The sequence below is a fragment of the Amblyomma maculatum genome, chromosome 1 (assembly GCF_055883805.1).
Source record: "Amblyomma maculatum isolate TAMU_Amacu chromosome 1, ASM5588380v1, whole genome shotgun sequence".
Classification (NCBI taxonomy): domain Eukaryota; kingdom Metazoa; phylum Arthropoda; class Arachnida; order Ixodida; family Ixodidae; genus Amblyomma; species Amblyomma maculatum.
The window spans coordinates 73352201-73372100 of record NC_139344.1 but is presented as its reverse complement, the minus strand read 5'-3'; the positions used below and the strand labels follow the sequence as shown (position 1 = coordinate 73372100).

The 19900-nt window shown below is 45.1% G+C and overlaps 1 protein-coding gene across 1 annotated transcript in view; it reads right to left on the bottom strand.

Moving 5' to 3' along the window:
- LOC146202796 (sushi, von Willebrand factor type A, EGF and pentraxin domain-containing protein 1-like) overlaps window positions 1–19900 on the bottom strand; it is a 59959-nt gene that overhangs the window by 38977 nt on the left and 1082 nt on the right. Inside the window, exons 2-7 of the mRNA XM_084602087.1 lie at window positions 18616–18819; window positions 15620–15793; window positions 7652–7855; window positions 4896–5069; window positions 2817–3020; window positions 1855–2028 (exon numbers count right to left, since the gene is read on the bottom strand). Of these exons, the coding sequence (XP_084458213.1) occupies window positions 1855–2028; window positions 2817–3020; window positions 4896–5069; window positions 7652–7855; window positions 15620–15793; window positions 18616–18799 (1114 nt within the window). The 5' untranslated portion in view covers window positions 18800–18819. The remainder of the gene's footprint in view (window positions 1–1854; window positions 2029–2816; window positions 3021–4895; window positions 5070–7651; window positions 7856–15619; window positions 15794–18615; window positions 18820–19900) is intronic.

The following is a 19900-nucleotide window of genomic DNA, read 5'->3' as shown; positions in this document are numbered from 1 at the left end:
GGTGCATATCCCTATTTCACTACGGTCGCTTTCCCTCGTTGGCAACGAGGGAAAGCGCTCGTTTTCATCTTCAATTTCATCTTCTGGATGTTAAAAAGTCCACTACCGTGGGACTATCGTGGGCATGTACAGAGGTGAGGGTACCCTGGTTAGGCTTGGAAAATACGGTACCTTTTCGAGCACATCAAAATATATGGGCATTGTACTTTTTAATATATTAATGCTTTGTCATCATCATCGTCATCATCATGACTGTACTCACTGCAGAACGAAGGCCTCTTCCATATTCCTCCAATTAACCCGGTCCTGTGCTAGCTGCATCCACTTGACCGCTGCGAACTTCTTAACCTCATCCGCCCACCTACATTCCTGCCGCATCCTTCTACGCTCTCCTCCCCTTAGAATCCAATTTGTTACTCTAAGCGACCATTGATTATCCTCTCTTCGCACTACATGTCCTGCCCATGCCCATTTCTTCTCCTTGATTTCCACTAGAATGTCAGTAACTTGAGTTGCTTCCTACCTCTTCACGTTACTATGGTGCCATTTTTCGTTCCGTAGCCCTCTGGGTTGTCCTAAACTTAAGTAGAACTCTCTTGGTTAGCCTCCACGTTTCAGCCCCATAGGTGAGTACAGGTAAGATGCAACTGTTGTATACTTTCCTCTTGAGCGATACCGGTAAGCTGCTAGTCATCATCTGCGAGTGCTTGCCAAATGCGCTCCATCCCATCTTATTCTTCTTGTTATTTCCTTTTCATGGTCCGGATCTGCGGTTACTACCTGTCCTAAGTAGACATATTCACATACTACTTCCAGTGCTTCGCTACCTACCTTAAACCGCTGTTCCTTCCCGAGGCTATTGAACATTACCTTAGTCTTCACCACATTGATTTTCAAGCCTACCTTTCAACTTTTCCATTCTAGGTCCTCAGTCATGTTTTGCATTTGCAGTTCATCCCTTCTTCCCTCTATCTCCTATGTATCTCCTATGCATGTGTGTATCTACCTCCTATGTATCTTCTGTCTGACGTGTCTGCGAAATGATATTCGTATCTAGTGGGGGGGCGGGGGGGGGGGGGATGGACACGTGGATAACGTGAAAACTTACCTTAAGGACAATCGAAGACATACAAAATTTTATTGATAGAAATTGCTACTTTAAAAAGTGGCACATCTTCAAACGTAGCAAAAGAGCATTCAGGAGGTATTTACTCCGCCGAAATCGCTTCAGGAGTACAGTGCCCCCTTCATCAAAGAACAGGACTGGCTTCGCAATACGTCCACGGCAGAACGACGGCTTCGATGTATTTTGTCGCACTATAAAGTGCAGCTAAATGTATACGGTAACCTGTGGTTTGCATCTCTGGAAAAGTATTTCCTTCGTGAATGCCGCCGCTTGTTATTGAGGGGATTCCCTTCTAGACTGCGAGAAGAAGGTGATGTACCTCAGCGAAGGCTCCTTTTTATATGTGGCCAAGTGTATGCATTCATTCCGCCCATAGAATTGAGTATAAACTGCTCCCTAATCGTCATAGTTTCTGCTAAATGATTGCCTACTTGTTGGCCGTCAATAAATATAATTCATAGACAATACCGGCCCCCCAAAATTAACTGCAGGGTAACATTTGCAGTACAGCCAAAAATGCGCACACTCTCAGAGAAAAACTGGATATATGGGTAAAAAAACACCAAATAAATGCGCGCAGCTACTGCAGCGTCAGCAACCGCTGCCGTGTCGGCGCCTAGCCGTCGTGGAGAACTGCAGCGCCATCTCAGTAGCTAGGCGCAAAGTGCGGCCGCTTTCGGAGGCGCAGTTGCAAAACTGAAAATGATCTAAAACGATGGCCCACCCACCTTCACAGCGCGGAGACTCTCCGGTCCACCGGCCGTCGGCGCCGCATGTGCGTCTCTTGTCGCCAACCAGCTTGAAACCGCGGTCGCACGAGAAGACGGCCACCGAGCCAAGCACCGTTCCGGAATGCAGTACACTGCCGTTAGCGATGTCTTGAAAGGCACCGCATCCCACAACTGCGCCAAAGAACGTAGCTCGCCTGACGCCTGAGAACTAAAGCAGCAGGGGGGATACTGTTTGATATTTCACTCGACACCACAGTGCCCCTCCCCCCTTTCCTCCCACCACCAAAAATAAGCAGAAATGTTACAAAATATGGAATGGTAGAGCAGATAAAAACAAGATAAAATGGCCAAAACGGGTTATGCGCAGTGCATCATTTAAGCGCATACTCTTCTAATAAGAAGTTTTGCTGAAGATCGCTTACACTAAAAAACATTCGGTAGAGACACTTGACACTGCTCACACAACACCTTTCGCCGACGTTTGCGATAGAGATCACCCTGTACCGCTTTGGCGTTATGCGACTGCAATCTAAGACAGCGCATCGGCAGAAACGCTTCGATATTCGTGCAAATATTGTTTTAATCTCAACGAGACGAAAAGACAGCATTCAAAAGTTGCGAAGGTCAAAAACTGTTATTAATGACCGGCACGCGTGGGTCTCCTGCCCTCGCATCGTAGCGGTATACGAGCGGGAACCTCTATGATCTAGGCAGTTCCCCTAGGTATACTATATACATATCTCCTCGGAATAGAAAGGATCAAAAGAATTCAGAAGAAAAAAAAAATGATTCTTACAGCATACCATATGCCAAATACACAAAATCTCCTTAGACATCAAGGTCTAACATTTTCTGTAGCAGCGCACATTATATAATGCGAAATTCCGAAAGCGTTATACTACGCATGCTTACAGAGGTAGTCTCCTAAAGGCTGAGCCTCTGTTTTATGCTCTACTTACGTTTGCACGTCGGGGGCTCGAAGAGCCAAACTCCGTTTTCTTGGCAGATGCTTATGTCGAAGCCGACCAGGTGAGTGTTCTGGGGGCAGATGTAACGCACCTTTGTGCCCCTGCGTTGGCGCCCGACGACAGGCGTCTCGCCCACCACCACGATGCCTCCTCTCTCGGTGAAGTGCACAAACATCTCTTCCGGGCACCAAATTTCTGCGAACCGAATGTAGACAAGATCATTTCAGTATTATATAGCTTAAATTGAATGTGAAAATCCTCGCTGCTGCCAATCTTCGACTAAGCTCGGAAGCTTTGTATTATATTTTACTCCCCTTACTGTTTTTTATAGAAACAAGTTGTTTGAGAGGCAATCTTTCAACGCCTTATAGTGTGGCCCATTATTTAGCAATCTGTGCTTTTCATATTGGGCGTGGCATGGCACAAATATGAAAGCCGCTGGAAAAAAAGTTTGTGTTTACTCTGTATTTCTTGAAGCGGTTTTAACAGCAAATTTTGAGGATTTAAAAAGATGTAACTACGTATAAGATCACATACGTCTACCTATATACTTCACCCTTGCGCGAATTTGTCCAAAAGCAACAGAACGCAGGCGCTTGCCAGTGTAAACTGGAATCTTGCTTAAACAATAAACGCGAAAGTGTTTAGACGTAGTCCGTTGCCTCCAGCCAGTGGCGCCGTAGAGCGGCGAAGCGCAACATGCCTGTAGGGGGAAGATAGGTGCGGCATTCGGTCGAACCGAGAGCTATCGGAGTGATTATACAGGCTGTTCCTTCATGACATTCTGCAATTTCTTGGTTGAGCTCGGGTTAACCTAGTGTGTCGCGAAAGCTTGTACGCACGGTTACACTTAGTAAGGCTTTTTATAGAAGAATCTATAGCCAGCTTGGCCTAGTGGTTCAGAACGTTGATCTTTTCTTAGTAGCCTCTGTCCCTGGTAATGTCACTTTTATATCTATTTTTTCTTTAGAAATCAGCCAAATTAAGTAACACAAAAACCAAGTCTAGTTATAATGCAATAGCTGAGCAAATCCGTGCATTGTTTCAGTTTGAAAAACTGTGACAACGGAAGTCGCCCTATAATGCCACGAAAAACTGCGCCCAACGCCTATGTCAAATAAAAAAAAAACTTAGGCAGATTTCACATATGTACGAATCAAAATGAACCAGCCCACTCTTCAGTGTTTCCTTTGTCAGCTTGATCCTCGTAGCTTCGACTGCTTGAAGCCTGCTTTTATTTATTCCTTCCCGAGAACTGCTTTTCGATCGACTTCGTAGAATAAGAAGAGATCGGCGGAGAAACGAGCCAAAATAACGATAATACCTATGGGATAATATTAGCGCCATCGCCAAGGAAGCATGGAAACACATCTGCTACATCTAAATTTAACGCGCTCAGAGGGGTCACTTTCAATTTGCTTTCGTAATTTCTTATTGCTAGCAAAATAACAGGCGCACACAGGAAACGACAAAACTAGTGGCAGTCGTCGTTTTGTGTCCTTCGCTGCGTCGACCATACTGATGCTAACCCCAAATTTAAAAATGCGAATTGTAAGCTATAGAATTTAATCTCACACCAGGATGCTTGGAGCATGAGGGGAACCAGAGAGGAGTGCTCCGGATTAGTTTTAACAAACGCGACGAAGAATAAATTCATGATTCCGTACAATTCATCTACAGGTTTTCCCTCTGAATTTAATCCTAGCGCCAGCGGTAATAATCTGAGCGCCGACTGATATATATATATATATATATATATATATATATATGTGTGTGTGTGTGTGTGTGTGTGTGTGTGTGTGTGTGTGTGTGTGTGTGTGTGTGTGTGTGTGCGTGTGTGTGTGCGTGCGTGTGCTTGTGTGTGTGTGCGTGTGTGTGTGTGTGTGCGTGCGTGTGTGTGTGTGTGTGTCCAGCTCTTAAATTGTTAATGTACGCCTTATTGCTGCCGTTTGCGTTATGTACCTTCGCGCCACATATAAGTTCACTGATAATTTGAATATTCACAATGCTCTGGCAAGTCGAGGAATGGGAGCCTCGCCTGCTCATGCGAGGATTAGATTGCCCACCCACCTTCACAGCGCGGAGATTCACCGGTCCACCGCCCGTCCGCGCCGCATGTGCGTGTCTTGTTGCCAACCAGCTTGAAATCCTTGTCGCACGAGAAGACGGCCACCGAGCCAGACACCTTTCCGTAATGCCGTACACTTCCGTTAGCAATGTCTTGCAGGGCACCGCACTCCACAACTGCGTCAAAGAACATAGCTCGCCTGACGATCGAGAAATAAAACAGCAACGCACGCACACGCACAAACGCGCACGCACAAACGCGCACGCACGCACGCACGCACACACACACACACACACACACACACACACACACACACACACACACACACACACACACACACACACACACACACACACACACACACACACACACACACACACACACACACACACACACACACACACACACACACACACACACACACACACACACACACACACACACACACACACACACACACACACACACACACACACACACACACACACACACACACACACACACACACACACACACACACACACACACACACACACACACACACACACACACACACACACACACACACACACACACACACACACACACACACACACACACACACACACACACACACACACACACACACACACACACACACACACACACACACACACACACACACACACACACACACACACACACACACACACACACACACACACACACACACACACACACACACACACACACACACACACACACACACACACACACACACACACACACACACACACACACACACACACACACACACACACACACACACACACACACACACATGCACACACTAAAACAAAGAAACTTCAGTGGAGACACTTGAGGCTGCCTACTTAAGGAAATGCAAAAGCATTGTTCTTTATGCGGCCGCGATAAATTCATTAACGTTTTCCATTATGATGTGTCGGCGTGTTTGCTGCACGACGCACCGGCGATATGGGGACTGCGTCGCCGCAAAGCGACCAAAGTTTCCATACTTTGCACGGCCTAGTATCAAGGCGTAGTCGAAGTGGATTCGAGGTAGTGCAGAAAGCGGAATTTTAATTTGAACAAAACAAGCGTGCTCTGTGTACATATGTCCGCACCTGTACATACGTGTGGTCATCAGTCAATGCGCAGGCGGCACAACAGCGCATCTAAAAGCCGAACCTCAAAGCCGACACATTTATTTTATTCTATTACTTCTATTTTCCGGCCGTCCAATTTGCCGTCTTTTTTGGTTGGTTTGTGGGGTTTAACGTCCCAAAGCAACTCAGGCTATGAGAGACGCCGTAGTGGAGGACTCCGGAAATTTCGACCACCTGGGGTTCTTTAGCGTGCACTGACATCGCACAGCACACGGACGCCTTGCTTTTCGCCTCCACCGAAAAGCTGCCGCCGAGGCCAGGATTCGATCCCGCGTCCTTGGGAACAGTGGTCGAGCGTCGTAACCACTGCGCCACCCCGGCAGGTTGCCGTCTTTTTTAACGTAAGGCGAGTGTCAGCAATAACGCCAGATGTATTTTCGCGTAATTGGCCTAGTAATGCTACCGTTCATTTTGAAGGTAGCGCGAAAAACGAGGACCAAGAGTAGAAGGACAATGCTACCGTATTAGTAGTGGAGAACAGCTTGCAGCCTAGGCTGCTTAAACGCCGCGAAAATTAAGAAATAAAAATGGTTTACCATTGAGGAATCAAGTAAAGCGACCAGTTTCTCTTCTCAGAAAAGGTTTATATTCGAATCTGCTGCTCATGGTCGTTTTTCAGTCACGTGTCTGACACTCACAGGCTAATACCTAGCGCTGGCATAACAAATACATTTAGAGCCCACTTTGATACTACACCCAGAAGAACGAAGAAAAGAACAGGGACATACGAACACATTGTTGTCCTTAGTCAGGTATTCGTCACGTCTGGATGCAGCAGATGCAGCAGTGCCCAAGGAAAGGCAATCAAATATTGGTATGAAATGACAAAGAATTATAACGTGCGCGCCATCACCACTATTACTAATTCCACCGTCTGACCCCTATCCACCCCACCCTCCCCCATTCACTTTGAAGCCTAAAATTTTATAAATTAGCAGCGCTGGGCATGGTGCGCTCACACATCCGCGATCGCTAGTTGAAGAAAGTCAGCTGGAAGTCATGAATATATTCGTTGCATACAACCATGCTAATAGAACCAGCGTGGGCTTGTGCGGTAAGTTGCGATTTCTTTCCACTGTGGTTTTAGCTCCTATGACACCACACCTTTCGCCGACGTTTGGGCTGTTGGCCACATAGTACCACGTTGGCGTTATGCGACTGCAATCTAAGACAATGCATTTTCAGAAAGCGCTGCGATATTCGTACAGATATTGTTTTAATCCTAGAGCACGAAAAGACAGCATTCAAAATTGGCGAAGGTCAAAAACTGCTATTAATGACCGGCACGGGTGGGTCTCTTGCCATCGCATCGTAGTGGGTACGAGCGGGAAGCTGCATGATCTAGGCAGTTCCCCTAGGTATACTATATACATATCTCCTGGGAATAGAAAGGATCAAATTAATTAGCAAGAAAAAAATGATCATGACAGCATGCCATATGTCAAACACACAAAATCTGCTTAGACATCAAGGTGGAACGTTTTCTGTAGTAACGCAGATTAAATAATGCGGAGTTCAGAAAGCATATATTCCCCACATGCTTACAGAGGTAGTCTTCTAAATGCTGAGCCGCTGTTTTATGCTCTACTTACATTCGCAGGTCGGGGGCTCGAATAGCCAATCTTCGGTTTCTTGGCAGATGCTAATGTCGGAGCCGACCAGATAAGTGTTCTCAGGGCAGATGTAACGCACCATTGTGCCAGGGCGTTGGCGCCCGGTGACAGGCGTCTCGCCCACCACCACGATGCCTCCTGTCTTGGTGAACTGCACAAGCATCTCTTCCGGGCACCAAATTTCTGCGGACCGAATGTAGAACAGATCACTTCAATATTGTATTACTTGAATTGAATATGAAGGTCCCCGCTGCTGCCAATCAATCATGCTGGGAAGCTTCAATTCAAGCCCTACACCTTCTTCGGTTTTCTGTAGGAACGAGTGCTTTGACAGCCAACCTTCAACGACCCTCGTGGGGCCCATTATTTAATTATTCTGTGCTTTTCATATAGGTGTGGCATGGCATGAAGGTGAAAGCCGCCGGATAAATTTCTTGAAGCGGTTTTAACATCAAAATTTTAAGATTTAAAATGATGTAACTACGTATAAGGTCACATACGGCCACCTATCAGCTTCACCCTTGCGCAGATTTCTCCGAAAGCAAAAGAACCCGGGCGCTTACCCGTGTAAACTGGAATCTGAACAAGTGGCCGCTTTGTTGACAACAACGACAAAAAATTAAAAAAAAACTGCAGCGAGCACATTCTCGCAAGTGTGATGAAAAAGACGATAAAGTGGAATATTTGAACCAACTAAATAAATTTTTAGCATGCAGTATCTCACTTAAAATATCTAATGCCATCAGGAGCTTCATTTCGTCCCCTATCGTGAGCGAGCAGTTAAAAAAAAAAAAAGAACATTGCTCGGGTATCTAATCTTACAGCGTTGATTGAGGATTGCGAGGCGAGCTTTCTACTGCTTAAACAATAAACGCGAAAGTGTTTCGACGTAGTCCGTTGCCTCCAGCCAGTGGCGCCGTAGAGCGGCGAAGCGCAACATGCCTGGTGGGGGAAGATAGATGTGGCATTCGGTCGAACCAAGTGCTATCGGAGTGATTATACAGGCTGTTCCTTCATGGCTTTCTGCAATTTCTTGGTTGAGCTCCGGTTAACCTAGTGTGGCGCGAAAGCTTGTGCGCACGGTTACACTTAGTAATGCTCTTTATAGAAGAATCTATAGCCAGTTTTCCTAGTAGCTCAGAACGTTGACCTTTTTTTTAGCAGCCTCTGTCACTGGTAATGTCACATTTTTATTAATTTTTATCTTAGAAAGCAGTCAAATTAAGTAACACAAAAACCAAGTGAAGTTATAATGCAATAGCTGACCAAATCCGTGCATTGTTTCGCTTTGAAAAAGTGCAATAACGCAAGTCGCCCTATAATGCCAGGAAAAACTGCGCGCTACGCCAATGTTAAAAAGCAAAAACAAAACTGAGGCAGATTTCGTACACGTACTAATCAAAATGAACCGACCCACTCTTCAGTGTTTCCTTTGTCAGCTTGATCCTCGTAGCTTCGACTGCTTCGAGCCTGTTTTTATTTATTCCTTCTCTAGAACTGCTTTTCCATCGACTTCGTAGAATAAGAAGAGATCGGCGGAGAAACGAGCCATAACAACAATAATACCTACGGGATAATATTAGCGCCATCGCCAAGGAAGCATGAAAACACATCTGCTACATCTAAATTTAACGCGCTCAGAGGGGTCACTTTCAATTTGCTTTCGTAATTTCTTATTGCTAGCAAAATAAGGGGCGCACACAGGAAACGACAAGACTAGTGGACGTCGTCGTTTTGTGTCCTATGCTGAGTCGACCATATTGTTACTAACCCCAAATGTAAAAATGCGAATTACAAGCTATATAATTAAATCGCACACTGGGATAGTTGGAGCAATAGGGAAACCAGAGGAGCGCTCCGGATTTGTTTACACAAACGCGACGTCGAATAAATTCACGATTCCGTACATTTCATCTAGTTTATTTTTTCGCTACGGAGACAGTCATGTTAGAGCGGATGGAAGCCTTTGTAAGTCATGCTGAAATGTTACGCGGGTTCTTTTCTTTCGCGTCATTGCAAGTAGCAGCAGGTAAGATAGCTTACAGCGGAGCGCCAAAGCCCTCTTGTACTTTCTGTTTAGTTGGATGGATGGAAACAACTTTATTTAATAAAAAAAAAAGAAAATTATTCCAGGGTGGTCCCCTACTAGTCCAGGAGTCCACGGGATTTTGCTTCACATAGAGCCCGATCTACCAGCCATTCCGATTCCGTAAAAGTTAACTCCCGCCAAATGATTACAGTGCTAATTGAGGTTAACAGCTGCAGAAACTAAAATAGAAACAATCCTCTTTGCTTGCCATCCTCCATTCGCGTGCCGTAACTATATTGCCTGGAATATACTGGCTAGCGTGACGTGCGCCTGCGCTTCCCTATGGGCGAGGATGGCGCCTTTTGCAATGAAAGCCAATCGACAGCGACAGAGGGCGCTGCTTGTGCTGTATGTGGTAATTCCAGTGAAACAATTGACCATATTATACTCGAATGTAATGGTATCCATCCGGAAGTTGATGCAGGCGCAGTCACTGTTCCTGAAGCTCTGGGGTTTAGAGATACCAGTGGCCGGATGAATAAACCGGCGGTGGAAACTAGCAAAAAACGACTGGAAGATTGGTGGCTTAAAAGCAGAGAAGTGACATAACGTTAGTAATGTAGAAACAAAAATTTAATGAATAGAATGATGGTTTAGTTAACCAATCTAAATCAATAATTAAGATATAGGTAGAAAAATGAGCATGATAGCTACTGCTACCACCCCGTTTCAAAGGGGACGCTCCTATATTCCGTCCGTCCGTCCCACCGGAGCAGACGACGCGGTTTTCTGGCTTCAGAAGACGGCAGTCTGTTGGTGTTGTGCGTGCAGGTTAAACCTGCTTCTGCGCGTCTTTTTGTTCACCAAGGTGCAGTGGTGTATTTCCATTGCAGGTGCTTGCACATGCGAGTCGTTTCGCCCTTCTAGCTGCTCGGTAATGATTGCATCGGTTGTTTTTCGTGTTTTGTACGCGCGTTCTGTGCCCGCCTGTATCCCTTCTTTTTTCACTGTGTCGCCAATGTTGACGCGAGTTCCTGAGTGTTGGTTCTCCAGTGCCTCTCACTAAACTGCACATAAAAATGTCAGAGAAAGCGGCGGTGCACAAAGAAGACTTGCTTTTTTGGTAAACGGGGCTACCGCTAGAACAAGGTGCGTATTTCATATGTTTGCTGCGCCATCTGATGCTACGTATGCATTCTGCAGAATGGGAACGAAGCATCGATAGTAATGACGGAAGGTAAACGCCAACTGCTTTAGTTTGTGAGAAACACTTTTTAGTTATATTCACAAGGGTGGAAACTTGGGTGAGTCGGTAACGGTGCTCCATCACATGAGTGTGCTCCATGACATGGTAGCGGTACTCCATGACAAAATGAGGAAGGACAAGAAAATGTACATTATCAGGCGCTACATGCAGCACGTATGTTGTGTACCTTTTGTCTTTTTGCGCTACACACTCATGTCATATGGATGCAGTTATGTATTGAGGCATGTTTAACCGTAAGCAGCGCATTACCAACGAGCTTCCCCGCGATGAGCCGGCCGCGTTTCGAGCCTATATTGTGAATCTGAGAAAAAAAAATTCTTCAGCCTCTTCATTCAAAATATGGTGACTTTGGCAAAGCCCGGTGTGCAGTCACAGGCCGCGATGTTCCTTAAACCATATGCTGCTGTAAGTAAATGTTCCTCGTTTGTGCTCTGCTGTTCATGCAATTCTGTCCCATGCCTGTATTCTTTATTACAAATACATAAAAGGAATGTTGCGCGACTTTGTTTCTTGTGTTGTTCATATACAATATGGCTAGAGTGGGCGCGGCAGCATTGCCAAGATGCGGAATTCAAATCCGTTACTTTTTGTGATTCAGGTTTTGCTTGGATTGCTGCTGTCATCTTCTGGGCCCTGTTCAGAGACGAATGCGACAACATCCTACGCTTCCACGGAATTGTTCCGGCTACCTGAGATCTGGGAATATGACTGGCCCTTCCATCGCGCATCAGACGGTGACAGCGTCAACTCTAATCTCAGCAGCGCCAAGCTATCAGCAACGGTAGCATCACGGACGATGACTGTGACGTCAGTGGACTGCAATATAAGCGAGATCTTCGGCTGGGAACCCTTCAGTGGGCGCGGCAGCATTGCCAAGATGCGGAATTCAAATCCGTTACTTTTTGTGATTCAGGTGAGAAAACGCTTCGGCAAAACTTTTCGTAGCAACAACCTCTGCCTGCTCTTGCTGCCGTGCCCACTCCTGCAGTTTGCATGTTTTGTTAATATGTTGGTTTCTTTACGATCCCTCTTGTTACTGGCGGGGGACGTCGAGACTAACCCTGGTCCCTTAACCGAAACGCTTGAAGAGCAACTGAGAGCGATTGCGAAAGACATCCAGGAGATAAAGCAGCAGAAAACAGTGACCAACCAAAAACTAGGATCAATGGATAAAAAACTAAAAAAAATCGGCAAGATAGAAAAACAGGTCTTGGAATACGTGGAGAGGGTGGACAAACATGAGAAAATGGTTGTATCCTTGATTAAAACAGCTGACGAGCTAGATAATAGGAGCCGCAGGTTCAATCTCATTATTTATGGTGTTAAGGAGCAAGAGGATGAGACCTCCCCAAGGCCTGCAAGATGCTGTAGAGAAACTTTTCCAAGCAAAATTAGAAATTAAAACTGCAGGCTCTGAGAGGATCCATCGTCTTGGTCGAAAAGAAGCATCTGACGATTCAAAGCATCGGCCAGTTATCTTGAAATTATTTGACTACAGAGATAAAGCTAACATACTCGGAAACTGCACAAAGCTTAAACAAACTGGGTACTCAATTGGTGAAGACATTTCTCGGGGTGTACGAGAAGTTAGAAGGAAGCATTGGGAGCGAACGAAAGTAAACCGTGACCAAAAAGACAAGGTGTACCTGAATTACGATAAAATAAAGATAAAAAAAAACGCTTGTATAGATGGGACGAGGAGAGCAACGACATTGTTGAAGTTAAAAAAAAAAAGCCTGGACGTTGCTCCAACTCGAGTGACTCGAAGCCGCCGACACCCTTGACTGTCATTAATGTTAATGCGCGTAGCCTCGCGAACAAAGTTGAGGAGCTAGAGGCAGTTTTGATTGCCCTAAACCCTGATATAGTTTGCATTACGGAAACATGGCTACATGAGCCATGAAATTGTTCCACCTGGCTACACCATGGTTCGGAAAGACAGACTAACTAGAGGCGGTGTCGTCGCTGTGCTCCTGAGGCAAGGAATATGCTTTTCAGTAATGCCAGACGTTCCAGGCGTAGAAGCAGTTTGGTGTAAGATTCAGCTATGTCAGAGCTCTGTTGGTGCAGTATACAGACCCCCAAATGTAGATGTCTCCTATTTTCAGCCGCTTCTTGAGTACATGCAAAGATATATGCTTGGAAGCGCCATAATAATGGCAGGTGATTTTAACCTTCCAAACGTTAATTGGAACTTATTAAGCCCGTCCACGGTAACAAACAACATTCTAGTAAACTTCATGTTCATTTTAAATATAACACAAATTTAAATATAGCACAAATATACTCGTGTGCAGGGTGCTTCAAGCTCCGTTTTAGATCTTATTTTGTAAGCGATCATTTTCTGAAGGAAAAGGTTAGTGTGAATATTCTTGATGGCTTATCTGGTGATGATATGGTTTTTTGCACACTATCGTTTCCGGGAAGAATTTGCCAACGTGTGTCTGCAAAGAGTGTATATGCCTTTAACAAAGCAGATGATGCCGCTATCATGACACACCTTGCGCATGAGTACCTTGACTTTCATGAACTATGCACAGAAGGTTCCGCAGACATCAATGAAATATGGCTATAGTTGAAGGCGCATGCTATGCACTGCATGAGGCAGTTTGTCCCACAAATAAAAAAGAACACAAAAAGTCTCAATCCATGGATAACACGAGAACTGATTCACTTAAAACACAAAATTAAAAGGTTGAGAAAATTTAACAAATCAAGCCCGGTCTCAGACTTCTGCCAAAAGATTAATACTTTAAACAAAGAGCTAAAAGAAAAGACAAAAGAAGCAAAGCAGCGTTACTGCAGTACAACACTTAATCATTTTATAAAAGAATCGCCCCACAAATTCTGGCGCTATATTAGTGACAATGAAAATCGTCCAGACCCTTTGCCTCCTCTTGAAGAGAAAAAGCAGGCAGAATCGTTTAATGTATTTTTTCAATCCGTATTTACACCTGACAATGGTATTAGCCATCCCTTTCAGCAAGAAAACAGGAACCAATACGGCGTGATAGGTGCCCCGGTCGTAACCGAAGAGGGAGTATTATCAATGTAAGTGCAGCGGTCCTGACGGAATACCTAATGTCTTCTTCAAACGATATGCCGAACCTATGAGCAAGTACTTATGCCTTGTGTTCAATAAGTCTATCCGCGAGCGCTGCCTCCACATGGAATGGAAAGTTGCAAAAATAATACCAGTTCATAAATCAGGTGATAAGTCTTGCCAATCAAATTACAGACCCATTTCTCTTACTTCTACTTCCTGTAAACTGTTAGAACACGTTATACTAAAATCAATTACAGAGTTGATTGTGTCAAACAATATCCTTCGTCCTCACCAACACGGCTCAGGCGCGGCTTGTTTACTGTCACACAACTTGTCGAGATTTTACACGATTTTGCCAAAGCAATAAATGACCAAACACAAATAGATGCATTCTTTTTAGACTTCTCCAAGGCCTTCGATCGAGTGTGCCATGCTAAATTGTTACAGAAACTAAATTATATATTAGGGGATGGGCCTATAGTACAATGGATCGCCAACTATTTAACTAATCGTCGCCAGTTTGTGCAACTCGGTGACCCCATTTCAGATACTGTCCCGGTCCTTTCTCGTGTACCGCAGGGCTCTGTTCTAGCCACAATTCTGTTCCTTCTCTTTATTAATGACTTTGCCAACCAGACAAAATCCAAACTAAGGCTGTTCGCTGATGATTGCGTCCTGTACAGAGGAATAAAAAGCCGAGACGATCAAAGAATCTTAAACAATGATATAGCAAAGGTAGCTGAATGGTGTTCGGAATGGCAAATGGCCCTTACCTTTGACAAAACAGTTTCTCTGACTGTAACGACAAAGAAATCTAAACTGTTGGCTTCTGTCCTTCCATATATATATATATATATATATATATATATATATGAAGAGAAGAACAGTCGGCGAGTACTTTATCTTTTTTTTAATTTTTACTTCGATAATCACATGAATTAGCAATGTAATCTGTTTTAGGGGAATTATAATTAAACACAAAGTAGAAGAAAAAACAACGTACCGATGGTGGGAACCGAACCCACGACCTCCGAATATCGCGTCCGGTGCTCTTCCAACTGAGCTACATCGGCCGCTGTCCCCCCTGCTACTTTCTTGGGTATTAATGTTGTCTGTATACGAACCTTGAGAGTGTTCACCAGCGCCACCCTCAACCTCGTTATGGTTGAGGGTGGCGCTATATATATATATATATATATATATATATATATATATATATATATATATATATATATATATATATATATATATATATATATATATATATATATATATATATATATATATATATATGTGTATATATATATATATGTGTGTGTGTGTGTGTGTGTGTGTGTGTGTGTGTGTGTGTGTGTGTGTGTGTGTGTGTGTGTGTGTGTGTGTGTGTGTGTGTGTGTGTGTGTGTGTGTGTGTGTGTGTGTGTGTGTGTGTGTGTGTGTGTGTACCCAGCTCTTACATTTTTAACGTATGCCTTATTGCTGACGGTTGCGTTATTTACCGTGGCGCCCATTTAATTTTACTGATAATTTGAGTATTCACAACGGTCTGGCTGGTCGACGATTGGGGGCCTCACCTGCTTATGCAAGGATGAGATTGCCCACCCACCTTCACAGTGCGGAGATTCTCCGGTCCACCGGCCGTCGGCGCCGCATGTGCGTGTGTCGTTGCCAACCAGCTTGAAACCGCGGTCGCACGAGAAGGCGGCCACCGAGCCAGACATCTTTCCGTAATGCCGTACCCTGCCGTTGGCGATGTCTTGAAGGGCACCGCACCGCACAACTGTGGCAGAGAACGTACCTCGTCAAGGCCTGAGAACTAAAGCAGCAAGGGTGATATAGTTTCAAATCTCATTTCACTCCGCACTCTCCCTCCCCCCTTCCCTCCCGCCTCCAAAAGCAAGCAGAAATGTTACAAATTATGCAATGTAACACAGATGAAAATAAGGAAGAACGGCCAAGACGGTATGCAAATTGCGTCATTTAAGCTGGTATCCTTTTCTAACTGGAGGCTTTCGCTGAAAATCGCTTACACACACACACACACACACACACACACACACACACACACACACACACACACACACACACACACACACACACACACACACACACACACACACACACACACACACACACACACACACACACACACACACACACACACACACACACACACACACACACACACACACACACACACACACACACACACACACACACACACACACACACACACACACACACACACACACACACACACACACACACACACACACACACACACACACACACACACACACACACACACACACACACACACACACACACACACACACACACACACACACACACACACACACACACACACACACACACACACACACACACACACACACACACACACACACACACACACACACACACACACACACACACACACACACACACACACACACACACACACACACACACACACACACACACACACACACACACACACACACACACACACACACACACACACACACACACACACACACACACACACACACACACACACACACACACACACACACACACACACACACACACACACACACACACACACACACACACACACACACACACACACACACACACACACACACACACACACACACACACACACACACACACACACACACACACACACACACACACACACACACACACACACACACACACACACACACACACACACACACACACACACACACACACACACACACACACACACACACACACACACACACACACACACACACACACACACACACACACACACACACACACACACACACACACACACACACACACACACACACACACACACACACACACACACACACACACACACACACACACACACACACACACACACACACACACACACACACACACACACACACACACACACACACACACACACACACACACACACACACACACACACACACACCCAGGCACACGTACACACACACAGACACACAAACCCAGACACACACACACACACACACACACACGCACGCACACACACACACACACACACACACACACACACACACACACACACACACACACACACACACACACACACACACACACACACACACACACACACACACACACACACACACACACACACACACACACCTAGGCACCCGTACACAGAAGAAAATTCGGTGGAAACACTTCAGGCTGTTTACTTGTGGAAATGCAAAAGCATCGCTCTTTATGCGGCCGCGGTTCCGCGGCAAACGTTTATGAAGTCATTAAAGTTCTCCATTATGATGTGTCTGCAAGTTTATTGCACAACGCACCGGCGATATGGGGACCGCGTCGCCGCAAAGTGACCAGAGTTTCCGAATTTGCATGGCCTAGTCTCAAGGCGTAGTCGGAGTGTATTCGAGGTTTTATCTGCCTTTATTTCACGCAGTGTTTCAGAGCGTACCGGTGCGGACAGTAGTAACGGAGCACGCTTTTTTCTTCTACCATTTTTCGCGCATTTAATAAATCAAACTGGCAGTCGTGGTGTCTGCGAACCGGTAGTAGACGCCAGTGCCCATTCACTTGGACAAATATTGTTTTGTTATCTCCAGCGCAGAAGGTGGAATTTTAATTTGTACAAAAAGAAAAGCGTGCTCTGTTTACTTATGTCCGCACCTGTACATACCTGTGGTCATCAGTCAATGCGCAGGCGGCACAACAGCGCATCTAAAAGCCGAACCTCGAAGCCGACAAATTTATTTTATTATATTACTTCTATTTTCCGGCCGTCCAATTTGCAGCCTTTTTTAACGTAAGGCGAGTGTCAACAATAACGCCAGATGTATTTTCTTTTCGCGTAATTGGCCTAGTAATGCTTCCGTATTAGTAGCGGAGAACAGCTTGCAGCCTAGGCTGCTTAAACGCCGCGAAAATTAAGAAATAAAAATGGTTTTCCATTGAGGAATCAACTAAAGCGACCAGTTTCTCTTCTCAGAAAAGGTTTATATTCAAATCTGCTGCTCATGGTCGTTTTTCAGTCACGTGTCTGACACTCACAGGCTAATACCTAGCGCTGGCATAACAAATACATTTAGAGCCCACTTTGATACTACACCCAGAAGAACGAAGAAAAGAACAGGGACATACGAACACATTGTTGTCCTCAGTCAGGTATTCATCACGTCTGGATGAAGCACATGCAGCAGTGCCCAAACAAAGCCAATCAAATGTTGGCATTAAGTGACAAAGAATTATATTGTGCGCACCATCACCACAACTACTCATCCCACCGTCTACACCTATCCACCCAACCTTCCCCCATTCACTGGCACATGATTATGACAGCGTACCATATGCTAAATAGCGTCTCTCATAGCCTGAGTTGCTTTGGGACGTTAAACCCCACAAACCAAACCAAACCATATGCTAAATACACAAAATCTGCTTAGACATCGAGGTCAAACGTTTTCGGTTGTAACGCAGATTATATGAAGCGGAGTTCAGAAAGCACTCTACCACACATGCTTACAGAGGCAGTCTCCTAAATGCTGAACCGCTGTTTTATGCTCTACTTACGGTTGCAGGTCGGGGGCTCGAATAGCCAATCTCCGGTGTCTTGGCAGATGCTAATGTCGGAGCCGACCAGATCAGTGTTCTCAGGGCAGATGTAACGCACCGTTGTGCCACTGCGTTGGCGCCCGACGGCAGGCGTCTCGCCCACCACCACGATGCCTCCTCTCTCCGTGAATTGCACAAGCATCTCTTCCGGGCACCAAATTTCTGCAGACCGAATGTAGAATAGCTCATTTCAATATTATATTGCCTAAACTGAATGTGAAGGTCCCCACTGCTAGCAATCTTCGGCTGTGCTCAGAAGCTTTGATTTATAACCTACTCCTCTTTCGGTTTTCTACAGGAACGAGTGCTTTGAGAGGCAGCCTTTCAACAACCCTAGTGGGGCCCATTATTTAAGCATTCTGTACTTTTCTTATAGGTGTGACATGGCATGAATTTGAAAGCCGCTTTCTGTTTACACTGTATTTCTTAAAGGGATTGTACCACTAAATTGTGAGGATTCATAAAGATGTAACTATATATATGATTACCCACGGCCAACTATCAACTTCACCCTTGCACAAGTCCATCCAAAGGCAAGAGGACGTGGGCACTTGCCCCTGCAAGCGGGAGTCTGAACATGCGGCTTTTTTATTGACAAAAAAAAAAAAAAGAAAGAAAGAAAACAGAAAGAAACTGTAGGGAGCGCAATCCCGGAAGTGTGATAAAAATTGCGTAAAATTGGAATGTTTTAACCAACTACATAAAGTTTGGTATGCAGGAACTCATCTAAAATACCTTATGCTATCGGGAATTTCTTTTCTTCTCCTGTCGTGAGAGAGCAGTTGAAAACAACCCTGACTCGGGGACCGAATCTCTCAGCCTCGCTTAACGCCAGCGAGGCAAGAAAAAGTAAATGCTTGCGAAACTCCAGTAGAAGCCATGCGTGTCGACTCTGAGTGAAGATTTAGTTTCTTCATGCCCCCTGCGAAATGTGCGGCAAAGTAAAGATGTGCCGTTGTGACTTCACAAAAGCTCGCGTCATTACAGTGACGTACCATTGACAGGTAATTTGATTATTTTTTTTTACTTTTGGGCGAAAAGGAAGGCCGACGACGGCGGATGCAGAACGATGCTCAGATAAGGCTGAAAAATTGACACCGTAACTACTGTTCAGGTAACTTTACTTGACATGGATGTCTACAATCAAGTTTTGCGTTAAGTGAAATGTTATGGCATCCTTAACCTCCATATCATAACATCGTTCTGGCTCCATCGCATTTATCCTACTCTTTCGTCGCGCGTC